Consider the following 19,899-nt stretch of genomic DNA (forward strand, 5'->3'; position numbering starts at 1 on the left):
AATTATCTTCTTTTAGTACATCCAGCATTGTTTAATTGGAAACAAAAAAGTAAGAGAGAGGTGAGGAAGGGCGCTCTTTGGCAGTTACTGCCTTTAATATCATGGCGGTGGATGTGGAGATGTGTCTCTCATTTCTGAGAAGCAACCTGAGGCAGGAAGGGAGATTCTTCTTCTGCCATTGAGTGAAGAAGTGCTTTGGTTGGAATGAGCACAACTCTGGTAAACTTAAAACATTTCTTTTTTGGTAAGTAGGTTTGGAAAATAGAGGGTTTTCTGTTTGGGTTTTTTTTAGGCCTGAACATGAATGTTCATGTGTAAAGGGGGTAAAATGTCCTATTGCTTGGCATTGATGGTGGAAGGAGGGAATGCATCCCATTACGTACCTGAGGTACAAAACAAAAAGGTGGGTTTTAACACTGAAATAGAGGGGGGAGGAAAAAATGCTTCTGATTCCACCAGACTTTTCCCTTTTCAAAAAATAAAGTCACCGGGACTGCTGAAGATGCAGGTTACCCATGGAGCCCTTTGGTGAGGTGGGTACTTCTTTGCTTGCCACGAGCAAGCAGGGTTTCCCATCCCTTGCTTTCCCGCTACATCACCCGTGATCCGTAGTTCATCTCAGGGGAGACCACGGCCTGTGACATGCGATTTTGTCCTGTAACAGCTCTGCTGTGCATTTCCCTGCCATGTTCCAGTGCTTTCCAGAGTGCGTTCTTGGTTTATCACGGGTAGCCTTTTGCTGTAGTAAGGGCAGGAAATTTTAAATGCAGTGGATTTTAGAAACAAATTGTGAAAATTTTCTTTGGGTGATGCAGCACCACTAAACACCTTAGGAGACTAGGCAGTTTAATGTGGATGAAGGATATATCTGATGGATGTTGGTTAGAAGCAGGAAGGTTTCATAATATAAAATCTCATTGTTTATCAGCTCTAGGCAGTGTTGTTCTAGTTTTCTGTCACAGCAAAAAGCTTCTCCTGTTTGTCATAGCTGGCAAAAAGTTTATCAGAACTGAAAGACTTTCTCGTCTGTTGTAGCTGTTACTTTTCAAGCAAAGACACTGGAAAAGCTTTTAGTTTTCCTTATAAAGAAGAGAGTTGCCTGTTGTTTCTTACGCAGTTTCTGAGACCAGTGTAAGAGAAACAAGAAAATCAACTTGCTCACTTCACACTGCACTCTGCTCAGGCTGCCACTGAGTTTTCTTGACCTTTCTCCAGTACTTTTGATACTTCCATGATTGCACACAATGTGGTTTTTTTAACGTGACTTCTGGGAAGATTGCAAGAGGCAGAGCGGTCCCCGAGCTGAATGAGGAGAGTCCCGGTGCTCCTGCACTGTGGAGTTTGTCTGGAAGAGAAGGTGTGGAGTGGGAGAGCTTCTGCCTGGGGGCTGCACAGAGCCCTGCAGAGGTGACTGCGTGGTGCCTGCTTCCTCCAGTGCCTGCGACCTTTGTGAGAGCTGTGAGCTGCTTCATCCTCAGAGGCCGCAGCTGAATCTTCAGAATGTCTAACAGAGATTTTAATGCAAACATCTTTTCCTGGTCATCTTCCCATGATTGCTTATTCTTTACAAGGTTCTCCTGGACTAGTTGTTGGCTCCAGAGGTGGCAATACCACTTTTTCTTTAGGGAACTCTGTCCCAGTATAATACAGCAAATTCTCCCCGTCACATAATATTTATCTCAAAAGTTTTTAAATTCCTTCTCTTATTCCTAGTGTTACCCATCAATTCGTACTAAACGAAGAGCTATGTTGTTTACAGCCTTCAGATGTTGTACTGAGAAACTGTTAGTTTGTAACTCCTGCTTTCTCTACCTCCTTAATCACCCAATCAAGCAATATACATAAATATATTTAGTTCTTTAATCTTTCCTCAGAAATCAATCCCTCTGGATCCTTAAGCATCTTCGTCGTCGTTCTTTGAACTCACACCAGGTTATCCAAACATATAAGGATTTTGAATTAATACTGAGTGCTGTGGAAGCAATAAACCTACCCCAGACTTTTTAAAACATCACCAGTAACATTTTACATTTCAAAAGGGGAAAAAGGGACAAGCGTTTTTTTGAATTTCCATTTAGAACATTTTTCCAACAGAAGGTTCATGATTTATTCCCGTGAATCTAACAGATTTGTGACCTGCACTTTAAAGACACTTTGCCTGCATGCACTGTATTACAAATGTCTTGATGACTAGAGTTTTAATCAGTCAAATCTGTCTTGATTTAGCAGGATTCTGTGGACAAATCTTTGTTCTCAGTTGTATAATAATTACAAGCTGTTTTACCAGTGGATAAAGAAAGGATTACTCTTCTGTTTGAAAATGGTAACTTTATAATTACGTGTATTTACTTGCCTTATCAGTAAAGAACTCACCAGCTGAGATGCGGGATTATTGTTGTTTAAAAAGCTCACGGACAAATGGAGAAACCACATATTCCAAATTTTATCTTTTACAGATGTAGAAAACTAACTTCTGCTGGTTTTATGCAGTGTTTTTCCCCTTTAAAGTGTAATGTACTTCAATTAAGTTTTGTGAGAACTAAGTCAGAGCACTGAATGAAAGCCAAACCTTGTTTCTCATTTCTGTAGCTCAGAGTTAGATGAAAAGGAGAAAGAATAAAAAAAAAGGATTGTGGATTAGATGTCCTCCTCCTATGCTAGAAATTTTCCATTCTCTCTCTTTCAACAAATGAATTCTCTGCTTCTCTGGTCATAGGACAAGAAGAATTGGGAGGAATTAGAACTACTTAATATGTTGAAATACAGCTAGAAGCAAGTTCGCTTTTATTCAAATGTCTGAATGCAAAATTTCCTATTATATTTTCAGCCATGTGATTCCTGACCAGCTGTGTGCTTCAGAATCTAATGATTTTTTATATATATATTCAGAAATCTTTTACTCACAAGTCCAGTTTTTCTCCAGTTTGTGTATCTTGCTCACAAGTATGGTTCAGCATGTACGCCTGAGATTTTCAGTATCCCAAATTGCCCATCAAGAGAGAAGAATGAGGTGTCATATTTAGAACTTTATTTGTATCACTTCAGACATCTTGGGTTTAAACATTCAGCACAAATTTAAATGTGCTTGAATCTTTCCCAGTTTGGGTGTAAACATGGGGCAAAGGAAAACAGTAAAATATTCTTTGGGGAGAGTTTAAGATAGAAAAGAGCAAATGGTGTGAACGGAATGGAAAGGATTTAATTGTCTCTTATAAGTAGGCAGTGAAAGTTTATTTATTTTTGCCTGTAGAGCCAGCAAGGTGCGTGAGACACCAAAACTTCGTAGGTTCCCTACCAAAAGATCATTATTAAAGCTTCTCTCTGGCCAAACCTCAAACCAATTGTTGGCTGAAGGTTGGCTAGTGATGACCTTTAAACCTTGTCCCCTATTCCCCAGTACTGCTGTCCTTGAGACCTGAGAGGCTGGGAGTTTCCAGCTTGTGGGCTACCAGGAATGATATCACCTGCACCCCTGCTGGGCGGGATATTTATTACTAGGATTTTTAGGTAATGAGTTGAGTAGATTTCCTTTGCTAGTGGAAGCAGAGATTTCAAGGCAATAGAAGCGTAAATGTGAGCGATTGCACATACACAGACAGAGAGGTTGTTTCAGAACCCAAGTTTCAGAAGAAGGATATTTAGCTTAAAAAGCCTGAAAGCATCTGCTGATAAAATTATCTTTCCTGTTTTTCCAAGGACTGTCGCTGACAGTAATGTGTCAGAAGGAAAAACCTTTTTCTCATCAGAAAGCCATTCCCTTAATAGGAGTCAAGTTTTAAAAAAACCCCACCCAAACAAAAAATAACCACTCAAACAAAACACCCAGCAACAACAACAACAACAGACCTACAGCCTTTGGTCCTGTGAATTTCCACCGTTTCTGGGTTGGCTGCAGTGAAGGTGAAGGGCAGGTTATTTTGATGCTCTGTGTATGGGATTCTGTTTACAGTTCTCTGACACCATCCAGTGGCAGGAGGTTAATGTTAGAGCTATGGGATTATTTATTTGTTTATTTTAACATCTACTGCAATAAGATGATACCCTTTGCAGATTCTTAAATATTTCCAGTGTTTTCTGAGCATTTAAATTTAAAACTCTTACCTCTGCCTTCAGCAGGATCTCATTATAATTTCTGTATTCTACATATATCTAAAATACTTATCACAATGGGATAAAAAGCTATCATTTAAAAAAAGAAAATTACAGCAAAGGAAATGCTTGCTGAAAAATACATTTAGTTGTATGGCTTGTCTATGAAACAGTATTTTATATAATAAATACAAAGTGTACCCTTACTCTTTTGATTGCAGTGAGATTTTTTTTTAGCTTTCATATTTTCATTTGTCTGCATAAACTGCCCCTTCCCTTCTCGGTGGACTGTGTTTTGTATTGATTTTGTAATGTGTGTTCGACAAGTGGTGTGTGGAGCAATCAATGCAGAGCAGAATAGATCCAATGTAGTGTTCCCACTCTGTCCTCTTAGTAAATTAATATTGGCCACTTAGTGAAGAGCAAAAGTTAGTTTTAAACAAGTTTTAAACACTATGTGTCTTTCACAAACAACATAATACTTTTCTCTGTGAGAAATTTCCAGGACCCTTTTTTCCCCTCTTTCCATTTTTTTTTTTCCCTACAACACTTTGTCTTGTAGAATCCTATTTGTGAGATCGTTACAATCTTGGCTGGTTTAAATGTTTATCACACTTGTATCTACATCATAGATAAAACCTTCAAGACTTGATGGGAATTGCTATACAAATATGAGGAACTTAACGGAGATGAGAACCTTTGTGATGGCTTCTAATTTCCCTGTGCAGTTCTGTACCGGCAATTAGAAGCTTCCACATGACGTTATGTAGGGTGGTTGAAAAAAAAATCAGAGTATGCTCTTTTTTGCCCATAATATTCTTTTTTTCTGTAGGAAAAGTCCCATATGGTTCTGAATGTTACTACGCAACCAAATCCCTCTTCTGTCAGGGATTTCAGATGTCTTTGACCTTCCTATCCCAGTCCCACAGTGTGTCCTCTGCGTATCAATGGGAAGCGTGACCTCTTCTGCCAGGGCTTTCAAACAGCTGGCAGATGGGGTCCCACCTTCCTCTTCCTCTCCTCCTACAAAGGGCTGGGACCTGCTACCACAGGGATGTCTTTGGTCTCTCTGGGTGCCGGGAGTGGGAATCCCGACTCAAGCACGCTGATGAAACAGACTTCAGAATTTCTCTACTTCTGCTCTACAGTTTCAGACATTTTATGAAGGCTGCCAAAAACCCCAAATCACCCTTCAAAATGAGCATTCTGGAAGTCGCATAGTAAAAAGTATGCTTCTTGCTTGGTTAATAATTAAGGCTATAATTAGTGTATAGCTCCAAATATAATTAAAATTCATTTTGCTAGGTCTAGGAATTACAAAGTAATTAAGCATTTTGACGTGGCAAATGAACAAGGAGCTTGATGTGGAGGCAGAGGCTAGAAATGATTCTAAAGAGGATCAGCTCTGGGTCTGGTGCTTGTGAGTAGTGTGTGACCCCGCAGTATGGATTCCCCTTCCTCAGCTGGGGACCCTACTCCAGGTTCTTCTGTGGTGCAGAGCAATATTGGTGATCAAAAATGTCACTTGGCTTCGCTGGAGAAAACTCTGGAGAATTCCTATTTTCTGTTTGTCATTTGGTTTCCATCAAGAATAAGTTAGAGTGAACAGGAAGGCGAGGCGCTTGTCTTTTATACATGTGAAAAAACATGCTTTTCTGAAATATCTATTTAAATTTATGGGTTTTTTCCTTTCATGTGCATGTACTCTGTTGACTAAATTTGAATTCTTTATGTACAAAATGGAGCACTTTCAGCAGCAGAGCAGGGACCGGTGTCATGGCTGAATGCTTCAGAGATCTCTGTGTTCCCCCTTTTCAGCTGAAATGCAAAAAAAGCTTATTCAAGAATGGCCCAAAACCAGCTAGATTTTCAGGATTACCCAAATATTTGTCTTTCAATAGCACTTTTTCCAGCTTTCAGTTTATATGGGTGAATTTTAGTTATTGTTGATTCACTGACTGCTGATCAGCTGTAGCTGATTGTTGCTAATAAATGCATTAAATCTTCTGAGTGTCTTGAAGGGCTGATGCGTGATCCATTTCCACTGCTCTTGCTGGATGTCCCGGCTGACTCTGGGTGTTGGATGGACCCTCTGAGCTTCACAAAGTCCCTCTTGTGGATGCAAGTGCCATTGTCAGATGGCATTGTCTGTCAAAATTGTCACAGAAATTAAGCGTTCCTTCTTCCCAGCTCAGTCTAAACCCCTCATTGAATGTTGTTAAACTGAAATGACGTGTCGTTTGAAGCGTTAACTACTTTTACAGAGATTTAATAGAAGGTGCTCATTTATTCATTAATATTAATTACTAATTATAGTCAATGTTCTTTTTTAGGAACAAATGTTCACGAAGCCCAGCGTATTCTGAATGAAAGTGGACTCCCCATCACATCTGCAAATGACCTTGAGGATGCAGCAAAGAAGGCAGTGGCAAGTGTGGCCAAAAAATAACAGCTTTAAGATGTTCTGGAGGAAAGTGTGTGTGTTTCACAAGATGTCATTCCTGTTGTTATTTCAGAGAGGATTAACGGAGTTTTCTTCATCAGTCATGAGTGTTGGTGGACTTAAAATTTATGATACGTGGCAAACTCAGGCCATAGGCTTGCAAGTCAGGCTTCTGAAATTTTGCAGCTGCACTCTTGAAAAGTTTGTGTGTCTTCATCTAATTTTGGTAATTTTGTTATTCAGAATTGTGATAAGTAATACTTCACTTCATAAAGCTCTTTTTCTGCTTTCCTTCCAAAATTGTCACTGATAAACTCATGATGAGATACAATAATGAGCAATTGACTTCTGTCAACAGGATTGTTCTGTAATCAAACACACATAGTTCACCGATTTCACAATATTTTCATTCATGTTTTTATATTGTAAAGAGGCAGCAAACTAATAATAGGTTTATATTTTTTACGGACTTTTACAATAATGTAAAAAATTGTGCTTACAATATCTATTTTTATTCAAATGAATAATGTTTATTTTCTTTTTTAGAAACCACACATTTTGCCTTAAGATGATTTCCTTTTGTAGATGCCAAAGTATACCTCACAATAGGAAAAGGGATGGAATAGTTGGTAGCAAAAGGACCTTCCGTTGTTATACTGTGCCTATCAGCCAGTGAAATGGGATTCATTTTATTTTCTCTATAGTTTTTGGAGCTGAGGTGCAGTATTTCTGGGTGTGACAGTGCCATACAGAGAGCTCTAGGAGGATGTATCCACTGGGAAGAAAATGGCTGCTAACTTTTTAAAATAACCTCTTTCATAAGTATGTTACTGCTGTGAGGTTTTAAAATAAGATGAGAACCTGAAGCAGTTTTCTGTCAGGAGCATGGAGTATTCTTCAATTGATTTAACTACTAAAACCCATTTCTGATTTATTGGGAATAAAACACAAATGAACTCTTCTGTTTTTAAAGTATTTGATTTCTCAGGCATCAGTAAAAATATGTCGAAGAAGAAAAAACCCCAAACTTTCAGTACTCAGATATTGGCCGAGATTTATTTTGATTATATATTCTTTGTAACAGTCAAAATTCAAGCCATTAGTTACACAAATCATCCATTCAGGGAATGGAAGACAATACCAAATGGCTTGTGTAACTAAAGAACTCGGTACAAATCTCACTCAGCCCAGGAATTACATGCTAAAAATCATCAATAAATTTGAAAAGTGAACAAATGAGTGAATATTATGATCTGGTCTTGTTAAATGGGCAGAGAGGTAAAAATTTGTGTAATAAATTCTTAATTGTGATTTTTTGAGCAGTTCTAATCAATACCGTGTTCTCCTTAGAAAAATGTAAATAATTTTTTCTTGACATTTCCATTAAAACCGTTAACATTCAAAATAATTTATCTGCACTAATCTCTGGCTCTTGACACACACAGTATAGATAGGTTGCTATCATCAATTACTGTAGGTTTTTTTTCTTCTCCATTCCTTTCTCTACGTATTGCTCAAGGAAAAAATGTATGACCATTAGAATCGCAATAAATATGCCACTAGGTGTGTTCGTATTGACTGAATGAAGGAGAAGGGTAGCGTTAGCAGTTCTTGGGAAGGTGCATAAAAGCACACTGCTTTTGAAGGAAGAAATGTTTACCTCACCACAAGAAATGAAAAAGTCACACTCTATTTTATATATTTTAATACTGGAAATAGAAGCATTCTGTGGAAGAACTTTTGTTTATGCAAAATTGTCACACACTGTGTATCTAACTGCTGGTCTCAAAGCCATTCATTGTGCGTGTACATGATTAGTATTCTGCAAAGATTAACACTATGTACACCGTTTTGTCAAATAAATGTGAAAATGAACCCATTTAATGACTTTGTCCTTTCTACAAAATCGAAAATTGTTTAATTTCCTGTTGTGTCCTGTGTTCTTTCATTCAGCATTTTGTTACAAGTAGGTGAAATCAAATGCATACGAATTTAATTTCAATTGTGTAATATTGGTATGCTTTTATATATGTGCTTTTTAGCTTAAAAAGTAAAGCTTTTTATCTCCCTCTATATATCTTTTATGTCATATATTAGCTGTATAGATATATATAGATATAGAAAAGTTACATATAAAAGATATCATATGTATCTATACATATAGGTATTTATATGTATATAGAAAAGATACATATAAAAGATATATCTTTTATATTGTATATATATGTAGGCTAATGGCAGTACACACAAGTTTTATTCCTATTAAGCCACATACAGAACAGAGCAGTGTAATTTTAAATTTTCAGATGTCATATGGAAAATTTCATAAGCTCTGGGTTTGTGTTTTTTAAACGTTTGGTGTTTCACTTGCACCAAGGTACTGTTCGCTCCCTGTAACCAGAGGTCCTTTCTGTGTCCGGTTTGCTTGGTTGTGGCCTTGTGAAGTGGTTTGGGTTTATTTGCACGGGTCATTTCTCTGTGTGTGGAAATGTGTAACGTTAGTTTGGGTCTTCCTTGGAAAGGCATTTGAGTTGCATTTCCTGTGATTTTTAGCTGTTATAAATTGCAAGTAACCGTGATGCCTGGAAGGGGTGCTTTTGTCTTTGCTCAAGCATGCAGAGCCCCAACCTGGCAAGAGTGGGATTTGCTGTCCCCAGACATTGTCTGCCCGATTGCTGTCCCCACCACAGTGGGGCTGGGTGCAAGCTCCGCTCTCACCAGCCCAAGACAGCTTAAACCCCAAAGACACACACCTGAGAGTCACCCCTCCCACAGGAAGCCAACAGCGGTGTAAGCAGTGGGAAAGTTCCGGTTAATCCCCTTCGTAAAAGTTTTGTGGGATTTATTTAACCTTTAAATCCTGAAATTTCAGCCTGCGTTAGTAAAGCTCAGTAGGACTGGGGACTTAGAAGGCAAAACAGGAGGAAACTGTTAGTGCTGACACTGTGTTACGTCTTTAACAAGATACCTTTAAATTCTCACAGTGAAAGTGTAACAGCTGGGAGTTGTGGAGTAATGTCCTTAATGTGCTTTTACTACCCTATTTGTCAGGCCTGTTCTTCCCCGCATCCGGAAAAGCAGCTGGTATCATGCAAAATTGCTGCGATTGGAACAGAGCGTCAGTGCAAATCAGTCACCAGATGAGATGCCGAGCGGGGCTGTCCCTTCACAGCAGTCAGGAGCAGCGCTGTGCCGCTTGCCTTCCCTCCGAGGGGAGCCTTGTTAGTGACTTCGGGGGTTTCCAGACCAGGGCACCTAGAATAACCTCTCATTTTGGTGTGTCGGGTTGGCCTGGATGGTTCTCCTGGGCTGAGAGGTGAGCTCAGCACTTCCTGAGAGTACTAAGAGTGGCCCAAAACACATGTCTGAGCAGTCTGGCTGGGAAGACCGGGAATTGTTTGTGCACAAGCGTAGGTGCTGGCAAAACCATGACCTATAATAAAAGCTGTCAACTTAGTTACAGAAATCCAAAAACCTCCCAGGCTTAGTGCTTTATTACATGACATGTAAAGTGCTGGTACTGGATGCAGCTGTAAAGCCTCTGAACCGATTGTGAGATTTCATGCCTTGTTTTTCTTTTTGCTGCCTTTCAGAAAATTGGAGTTTCCTTTGAAGTCAAGGTCAGCTCTAGCAAGGGGCAAGTGGGGGAAAGCAGGTCATTGCACATTTTCATTTATCGTCTCAGATTCTTTCCCCTTCCTCTACTGAACTTCCTGGGGTTTTCCCCCCTTTTCTACCCACATAGCTCACTCCCTGTGCTTCCTCACTACTTATGGTGTCATCCTCAAAACCGGCAGAGTCCATGCCTCTGGGTTTTGCCAGGTTTGCGTGGTTGGGCCAGCTGGTCTGGAGCTGGGTGCGTTGTGTGAGCATCCAGCCGCCTGTCTGGGGACTGGGTGTGCTGTGCTCAGCCCATCTGCCAGCGCCAGCCTAACACCGTGTGACCAGCAGGTACCAGCAACCGGGTGTTACTGGTCTCAACCAGCCTAGAAGCTGTCTGAGAGTTCTCTCAATGCCTCTTCCCTACCTGTCCATTGCCATCCTGGGAAGCTAAGGCCTCGGCTTCATGCATTCTCCTCTCCCTTCTATGCAACAGGAATACAGGCAGGAGCAGGAATGGGCTGAGGAGCAGTTTCACTTGCCGGTTCAGGAGCGCCGGGCTCTGAAGTGGGGCCATGCTTCTGCAAAGTTGTAGACAAATGTTTTTGTAAGAGATAAGAGGAGTGAAAAACATGGGGAAAGCTTGATGCATCTCTAAAGGGCTGCTTCAAAGAGAGAAGAAATACTCTTCTTCAAGAAGAAATAGTCTTCCTCAAGTCCAGTGTGGACAGGACAAGCAGTGAGGAGCTTTGACTGTGGTAAGGGACACTTAGGTCAGACTTGTAGCCATGAGGTAAGCCAAGGAACGGGCTGCGAAATCATTAATGGGTGGTTTTTAGAATTAGATGAGCATCTGTCACAAAAAGCTTAAGAAGAGCTGATTTTTGCCTCAGGACAGAGGGATGGATGAGGTGACCTTCCAGCCTGATCTGATAGGATTTAATGCTTGTTGGTAAGGTTTCGTTTTCTTATTTTCTTCCTAACTTGTAGGTACAGGAAGGAAAAAGGGGACAGATCTGGTGGATTCTTGAAAGAAACTGTTTTTAGTTTAGTCACCAAGAATGATCTGCAGCTGCCAGGGAAATGAAAAGCAGATTATGCAAACTCAAGACTTTCCCTAACAATGGGAGCAGTGTTATTGCAATGCATAAAAGGCTGAGCAGCGAATTAGGGGTATCTATCAACTTAAATATGTTTAATTTAAAAGGGAACAGGTTGCACCAACAATTTTTTTTTTTCACTTAATGAGGCTCATTCATAAGTAGAATAACAGGATTTGCCTGTCACCCAGAGGAAATCATGGTATGTGTATTTGTACTTTGGTGCAAAACTTGTGTTGATCGCAGTGATTTAAAACTTTCTCCAGCCCAGCTGCAGTCAGTTTGATGTCAGGATACTTTCATCTGGAGACAGATGCACCCTTGCTAGAATCCTGAACACGTCTGTGTCTTTGTTCAGCCTCACAAAGTACCAGCTAAAGATTAAAAATAAAAGTATACATGGATTATTGCCTGTTATTCCTCAGGGATAACTGCTATGAGAGAAGATTTGACTTATCCAAGACCCGGCAGCCCCCACCTGCAAATTGCAGAAGGATCTTTAGTGAGCATCGGAATTTGGCCTTTTGCATTTCCCTGTTCTGCCCATGTTTGTGGGTGCTAAGTGGTGCAGGGACAGTAATAGTAGAACATTCCATAGCACGTGATGCTCCCAGTTCCTTGGGGTTATTCCTTTTCTACAGGACTTAGAGCATTGAAGAGGGAAAAGGTTTTCTGCATATCTTGGATGACAGTGGCAGGCTGGAGACAGGACTCACCTTCATTCTGGTGTGTGGGTAGACACAGGCTTCTTTTGATGAGCTACCCTTTCCACACACTGTTTATGTAGGTACAAAGTGGCGTTGATGGGCAGGCAGAGGGGAAAAACCTGTGAGGAGCCCACAGAACTGGATTGGGATCGCAGGTGGATCCTCACTGGGCCTCAGGGAAGACTCTGCTCCATGTCTTGTGTATGTCACACTGCTTGCAAGGAAGAAGCTCCACATTAGAGTTGGGATGGTTTCCAACCTCTGCCCTCCTTGTGTCCTTGGAATACTCCCACATCATCAAGGAGGAAAAAGCAAGAGTAAAGCCTCGAGGACAGCATTCCCTTCTCCCATCGTCTTGGCACAGGGGATGCATCGTTCTGGACCTCCTTGTGTCTGCATAGATTGCGAAATAGCCAGGACCTCAATTCCCAATTAAATCCTGGCTAATTTGTAATGAAATCTAACAGGGACAGCCAGGTCTAGAGAGAATGAAGCAGCTGACAGAAATAGGTTATTCCACAAACTAAGTGCTGTTGGGATGTGCAGCAAGATGGGATTTGGAAACTGGGTCCTTTGTATTTACCAGAGCAACTCTTCTGAATGTGCGCATGCGTACAAGCAGGCCATCGTCAAAGAGGTGACAGTGACAAAGTATCGGTAGGTGAATCTGGGAAAGGAGGGCTCGGAGAGATCAAGTGTAAGAGTTTTTGCATTTCTCTAGATACAGAGATGGGAAAATGAGAAATTTGATCTTTCTATTATAATCGACATAAAGAATTACAGGGCAGCAAAAGGCCACGCAGCTAAACAAAGCTGTTCCCTTTAAGTTTATTTCAAATGTCTCTCTGCTTCAGCGCTGTGTCCTTCAAGACTTTCCCTCTGTAATTGCATGTGGCAACCTCTTTACAGCTAGATGCCGATTGCTGCTCTCCAGCCTCTCCAAAACAGAAATAAAAAATAACAGGCAAGAAAGGGCATTGCAGCACGTACTTAGGAGAGACATCCCTCCTTTGTTTCATGGATGGGTCAGTAGAAGGGTTTAGAAAATGCCATTTTGTTCATGAGCGCTGCTCTGTTTGGCTCCGTGACCAAACACTGGCCAATACTCAGTGGCTCAGTCCCCATAACAACTCTCCCTTTTGCTTCCATTAAAAGACTTCACCCTACAAGGCAACATAGTTCAGGAAATAAATGGTATTTGTTGCCCTGCCTTACCTGGGCTGCTGGCTTAGCAAAACTGACCTTTTGCCCCAGCTACGTGGGACCAGAGACTTCATTCAAAGGATATTGGCAGCAGCGTGGTGTTAATCTCCTATAGCTGTAATATCCTGGTCTGTAGGGCAGCCAGGTTTGTGAAAACAGACAACATGCAGCTTTGGAGGGATTCACACTGTGTTTCAATAGGAGAGCAGCAGCGCTGCCATCCAACATCAGAGGGCTCATCCTCCCTCTGCCACCAAGCAAGGGCTAAGATGGGGTTTGCATAGCAAATGAAGGCCAACGTGGGTCCTGCCCTTATGCACCTCTCGGCCATCAACAGATAAGCTCAAACTTTACTATGAAGGTGTAAATCCTTTTTTTATCATTAGAAGATATCGGACCTAAAATCATCTGCTCCTGTGCAGGTTGTTAGGATGTGTTTGACTCACCTCTGGAAAGGGTGCCAGGGAAGCTGGTCAGTGTTGGCAGCTCTGTGCAGGGAGCTCCTGGAGTTGTTTGGTCAAGCGGAGTTGTGAACTTTCCCTCTTTTTCCACACACTGAGGTTGATGGGGTGCTTTTCTTACTGCCCCTTTTGGTTTTCTATTTTCTGAGGGAAATATGAAAAGAAGGGCTTTTTAGGAATTCTGACTGTAACTTTCCCAGGACCATTCCTGACTGATGTCAATAGAAAACACTAGAGCTGGCCCAAAGAAACTAGTATTAATAGTAAGTTAAACAAATTCTCAGTATTTTTCTTGGACCTTCCTAACCTGTCCATTCACTGAGGTTCAGCTTAATTGATTAGCACTGCTCAGCCTAAACCCCGAGTTCCTGAGGTACTGGAAAGCCCTTTTTCTACTGTTTTCCCAAGTGCTTTTCCCATATTGTGCAGTAGGAGGAATAACACTTCAGACGTGAAGATGTTAATCCTCTTTGAGTTGTGCTCTGAACAAGCATGGGCAAAACACAGGGAAAATGAAGCAATACATTATTTTACATTTAATTTTCCATAACTATCGTTTTGTAGCCCTGGTCCTTAAACTTGTCCTTAAACTTAAACAGTCCTTGAACTTGTTTCAGAGAATACTCAGAGCAGAAAGTAAGTTTTCTGGGACATACAGAATGTCACTTGCAAGAGAAATTTTTTCCCCATTATCACCATGATGGGTGCTGCTCTCTTGCCGATGTCTAGAATGCCGAGTGCTTCCCCATCAAGGCAAAACTTTTGAGGACAACGGCAGACTAGTGTCAGTGTCAGTTCTCCATGTGTACAACTCAGCCTTAGAGCTTCAATCCTATTGATTTCCTTAACATTATCCATCTATTGATTTTTCCACTATCCTCTGGATTATATCCATTGTAGAAATTGCTGCTCGCAAGCCTAAAGAATTCTTTCTGTCATGCTCCATCTGTTGAAGCCAGCCTGTTCTTGCATGACAGCTGCACTGGCTTTTCTAGCTGGGAAATTCCCATCTCCATCCTCATGAGGCTGCCCTTTGAAAACGGCTTGCTTTCGAAATACACGGAGGGGTCTGCCAGAGCTGTGCCTCCTTCTAACGATTGATTTCCAGGTTTCATCATTAAGCTTGAGCTTTTTCACATCACAGCTCGAGTTCTGCCCTAGTAGTTGCCAGATCTTGCACAGATCTGAAAATGCAGCAATGGCAGCGGAAGCAAAGCCCATGCTTGCAGCCTGTACAGCAGGACTTTCATGTTCAGTCCCTTTTATTCTGCTGTCTGTTGCTGCTGTAACAGAACCACCCACCCGCTCTGTTCGAGTCTCTTCTGAGATGGGTATTAAAAGCGGGTAATTCAGAAAGTGCCTGGTGTCACTCAGCCTTCAGGACCAGCTGAGTAGTATCTCTACAGACATCCCAGGCCCCCCACCCCTAACTCAGTATATCAGGTTCACAATGAAATGTGAATTTGGCCACTCAAGAGTAGGTGTTACTTTACTGGTTTGCAATAACTCCCCTTCCTCTCCTAGAGTAGCAGTACTGTGTCTGCTCTAACAGTAGGGAGAGGTGGCTGAGACCCACCATGTCTGTAAATGCCTTCTATTTCAGTGAAGCTGAGCTGCCTCTTAACTGGATATGTGCTTGTCGGGTCCTTCTGCCTGACATTTTTACAGGGTGGGTGATGGAGACTGTGGAAAGATGCCTTTTGAATGCGTCCACCGGTTGCACATCTCAAATCCAGTCACTATGGAATACCTCTGCTGTAGAAAACCAGTGTTAAAACTGATGTGCATTATTGAATGGACATAACAGGCCTTCCAGCTGTGGGGGTCAGAGAGCAGAGTTTATTCTGAACGCGCTGTTAATACACCAAAGACATTTTGGGTACATATTAGCTAAGTCCTAACATGTTTGCAGCACTCAATCAGGGGTAGCAACAGAGTTGTTAATGGGACTGCCTGATGGATTTTTGTGACCCACGCAGTCAGGTGTAATTCAATTTGGTGCATTTGCTGATTGGAAATGTTTGTCTGAAAGCTTTTACCTGAAATTTTGATTCTTGGTAAAATGAAAATTTTAAAGTGTGAAAAAAAAAATTGGGCCAACATTTAGATTTGCTCACAACTGAACTGTCAGTACTGATTTTTGGAGCCAAAGGATCCCTGGAAGATTCCTGTGTTTCTTTGTAGTACACATAAATACAATATTGTAAAGAAAACTTTAACAGGTAGGATTTTTCCACCACACTTTCCCCCTTCAATTTTCAATCAGTTCTGTCTTTCCCAAGAAAGGATAAAAGAAACCAGACTGGTAAAAAGAAAACAACTTACTGATAAAATTCTACATATTAATTAAGCACATCCGTAACAGTGTAATGTTTCCTTTCTCAGGCCTAAACTATGAGCGGGAGTGCGGGATGAAGGTTGCCCTGGCATTTCTATGGGAGAACTCTTGGCGGTGGGAGCAGCTGCTGCGGCCCCTCAGCTCCCATCCCTTCACTGCCTCTCTAGACTGGCTGGATGCCAGCAATTAGAAACTAATTGAGAAGCTTTAAAAATGCATCTCTTCCCCATTCCTTCTGCTCTGTTTAATCCTCTAACAATCCCCAGCAGAATTCTTCACAAGGGATTTCGCCCCACTTTACTGTTTGCTCAGTGTTTGGAGTTAAAGCAAGTGTCTCAGCAGAGCGGGGCTGTTTGGGGTCCCAGGAGGGAATCACTTTTCTTGCCGTCTTCTCTGCTGCTCCGTCCTCCTGGGCAGTCCCTGTATTTTGCAGAAACTGGGGTGTCACCTGGTTGCACAAGCATGTCCAGGTCCCACAGCTGGTGCACTTACTGAAACCAGTGTGGTGCTTGCAGTGATTTTGGTGGTGTGGAGATCAGGATGTGGCTGTGTGAGAGCAAGTAACACTGGCAGGTATTTCTGTGCTTTTCCCTTATCTCAGTTTAAAAATAAAATCTGTCACTATTGACAGCCTGAGAATTTCCCGGAAGCAGGAATAAAGTAGTTTCATTTCCTCCTTACTGACTTCTGGCCATTTCTGGATGCATGATAAATGGATTACTGCGTCCTTTGCCTAGCAGCGAGGAGTTCTGATCATTGACCGAGGGCCAATTGTACCCAGCATTATTCAAACAAGTAACACTGAGGTCAGGCAGTGCCTTGGAGAGCCAGTGATCCTCTTCTGGTTTGTAAGTCTTCCCCTGACTTGTAAGCCATTCACGGAATCACAGAATTTCAGAGTTGGAAGGGACCTCTAGAGATCATCTAGTCCAACTCCCCTGCTAAAGCAGGATTTCCTATAGCACATCACTCAGGACTGCATCAAGGCGGGTCTTGAAAATCTCCAGAGAAGGGGACTCCATGACCTCCCTGGGCAGCCTGTTCCAGTGCTCTGTCACCCATTCATTCCTTCTCCCCATTAGTCCCAGTGATAGATGTTTTATTTCCCGTGTACAGCAAGAGAGTGAAGACACTACAGCTTCTCCCCTGGCTCTGCACCTCCTTCCTGCTCACTCTCTCTGGGCATCCTCCTGCTCTTTGGTTTCTAGTCACCAGGTAATCCAGAATACCAGTGGAAGTCGGGAATGTGTAAGACCTTTGTTTTCACCCTTAGACTATGCCAACTCCATGGAGAGAGCATCAGAACCCATATTATCGCTGTCACAACCCTTGTCTGGTTTAGTGAGAGTTTTACCCAAGAAAGGATTTTGAGCACAGGCACTTTGGATGCCTGGTAAGTAGAAAACAAGAAGCTGCTTTGCCACTTAGACCCAGCTGCTCACCACGAGGGGAAGGTGTTTGGAGCATTTCTTGGCTGCACAGAAAAAGCATGGTCACCCCCAGGCTCCCTCCTCCCACCTGGGGTGCCTGCACAGAAGTGCCTGAGGTTATGACAAAGCAGGTTCGAGTCACTTTGCCTTTTCCCCTATTTGTTCTAATTTCCCAGCTCATTTACCAGAGGAAGACCTGCTTCCATGGGTTTAGTGCTCACCTCTGATAAAGCTCATCAAGAGATTTATGAAAGTAACATATTAAGATCATGATCTGTCAAATGTCAATAAGCAGAATAAAGAGCTCAGCTCAGCAGTTATATATCCAGCAATTAAAACATTTGATGGAAGTATTTTATTGGAGTATATATTACCATTTGGTCCAATTATTCTGCCATTAAACATTAAGAATAATTGAACCAAATGGTGCCCAATAGAAGGAATACATCTGCTCTGATTAATTCCTGCCAAAAGGCACTGGAAATCTTAATACAAGCATTTTGTCAACCAAGATAACGGTATTTTTCTCTCCAGCTGATAAAGCAGGGCTTTTGAATCTTATTTATGACGTATAAATTGGCTAATTTGTTACCAATATCAAACAGCCCATAAGAATCAGGCAGTGTAATAGCTAACAAAATACTGACAGCTTCATCACTTGCTGACTGCATGGAGTACAATATATGCTCAATTAATAGAGAGTACAATTATCACAGAAACTGTGAGCAGGAACTAATTATACAGAAGCCAATCAAAAACAGCCCAAAGCAAGGCAGAATGTATTTCAAGAAACTTGAAGTTTGTTTGGGCTTTTTTTTAATTTCTTTTTTCTTTTCTTGTTTTTTTTCTTATTTCCATGTTAGCCTTACCTCCATGAGAGGGAAGGGGATGTGGCATCAACAGGAAGAACAAGTCAGCTAAGAACGTGGTCATAAAGCTACGAGTGAGCTCTAGCACAGGTTCCAATTTCTTTATGAAACAGAAAATCACAGTGTTTTTCTGTTTAAAAACATTGCAGTTATGATATAAGTAGGGATAACCAAAGCACAGCTATAGCAATCCTTTTCCTGAGGTATAAAAGACTTACAGACAGTGACAGATGGGAACACTTTTGAAGGAAATTTAAGGATAAAATAATATCTTGATATGTATTTTAAAAAAAATGGTGCACTCAAGGAAGAATCTTTTAAACCCCTAGGAAGGGCAGCTTTTAATTTTGGGATAAATACAGCACTGGCTTGTTAAATTCCTGATGGTCTCTTAAATACTCAGTAGTTGCTAAAGTAAGAGGTCATTCTGCTTTTTTCACTTAAGTTGAAGGAAAAAATAATCTCTACATGAAAAACATTGATTTAAGCTATTTTCCTTGGCCTTGCTTTCCTGTAGCTCTCGTACCTTGGGTAATGTTGGTCAGCCTTGGAAATTAGTCTAAAATGACAGAAACCTGGGGAAAAAAAAAAAAATCCCACAAGTGGAATATCATTGAAGGAAGAAGAAATTTCTAGTGTTTCAGATACTGAGAATATTTTGGTTATTTTCAGTAAATAAAAGGAACATTCCTGACCCTGGAATTGTTTACATTTCTATTAATGAAGGTTTTAATTAGAAATGCTAATATCTTTTCACACTACCAGACTTAGAGGCCATAAAAATAAATATAGTACAAAGCAAAGCAAACCAAACCAAATCGATCCCAAAGTACCTGAAATCCCCAATCTGGCAGTCACAGACAACCTTCTGCTCAGAAAAGTCCTACCTAGAATTAGGAAGCAAAGTGTTTTACTCACAGGTGACTGCAAAATGTGGGGTTTTTTTCTATGAGAACAATAATCTTCATTTGAAGTACTGTGCTTGAAGATTTGTTTTTGCACTTGAAGACAAACGGCCATTCAGAATGGAACTTTTTTCACTGAAAGTTAGGAAATAACAGTTTATACTGAAAAGAAAGGAATGCTGTGCTGGTTTTGATTGATTCACATGACAAAAACTGAGCTTTCCCATGGCAGAATCAATGTCTATTTTTTTCCTGGATTTTTTCTGGTTTTGATAAGAAAACTTTGGGTGCACAAATTGTACTCTGCCTATGCTACCTTTTGGAAGCTGCTCTGTGAACTTTATCGGAAAAAAAGCTGTTGGTCTCCAAGGGATGTCAGAGGGAGGGGGAGTCCAAAATTTTGTTTCCTCTTTTTTTTTTTTTCCCAATTTTATGCCAGAGTTATTATTCCCAGAGACTCTGGGCTTGCTGCAAAACCTTTTAGTCCACAGCCTGCATTTTTGCATCCGTGTGTTCTCTGCTTGGTGAAAAACAAGGTTGTTTACCAGTGGAAATGATCAATGGCTCCTACAGGCCTTGGTTCAGCAAAGACATCCCACTGCAGGAAACCACTTAAGCATGTGCTTTGCTAAAAGCAAAGATGGAAGACAGAAGTTGTGTTCCCTGACAAACGATGGATGGATGCTGATGGTTTTGTTAGTTCATTTGTCCTCTGAGGGGTTTATTAGACTTTCACCTACTTCCAGCTGTATTG

General features: G+C 41.2%; 1 protein-coding gene across 1 annotated transcript in view; it reads left to right on the forward strand.

The window, feature by feature from the left end:
- Window positions 1–8,604, forward strand: part of SUCLG2 (succinate-CoA ligase GDP-forming subunit beta) — a 131,892-nt gene extending 123,288 nt beyond the window's left edge. The window contains exon 11 of the mRNA XM_074151424.1: window positions 6,423–8,604. Within this exon, the coding sequence (XP_074007525.1) occupies window positions 6,423–6,538 (116 nt within the window). The 3' untranslated portion in view covers window positions 6,539–8,604. The remainder of the gene's footprint in view (window positions 1–6,422) is intronic.
- The last annotated feature ends 11,295 nt before the right edge of the window (window positions 8,605–19,899 follow it).

This window comes from Numenius arquata, chromosome 8 (genome assembly GCF_964106895.1).
Source record: "Numenius arquata chromosome 8, bNumArq3.hap1.1, whole genome shotgun sequence".
Lineage (NCBI taxonomy): Eukaryota > Metazoa > Chordata > Aves > Charadriiformes > Scolopacidae > Numenius > Numenius arquata.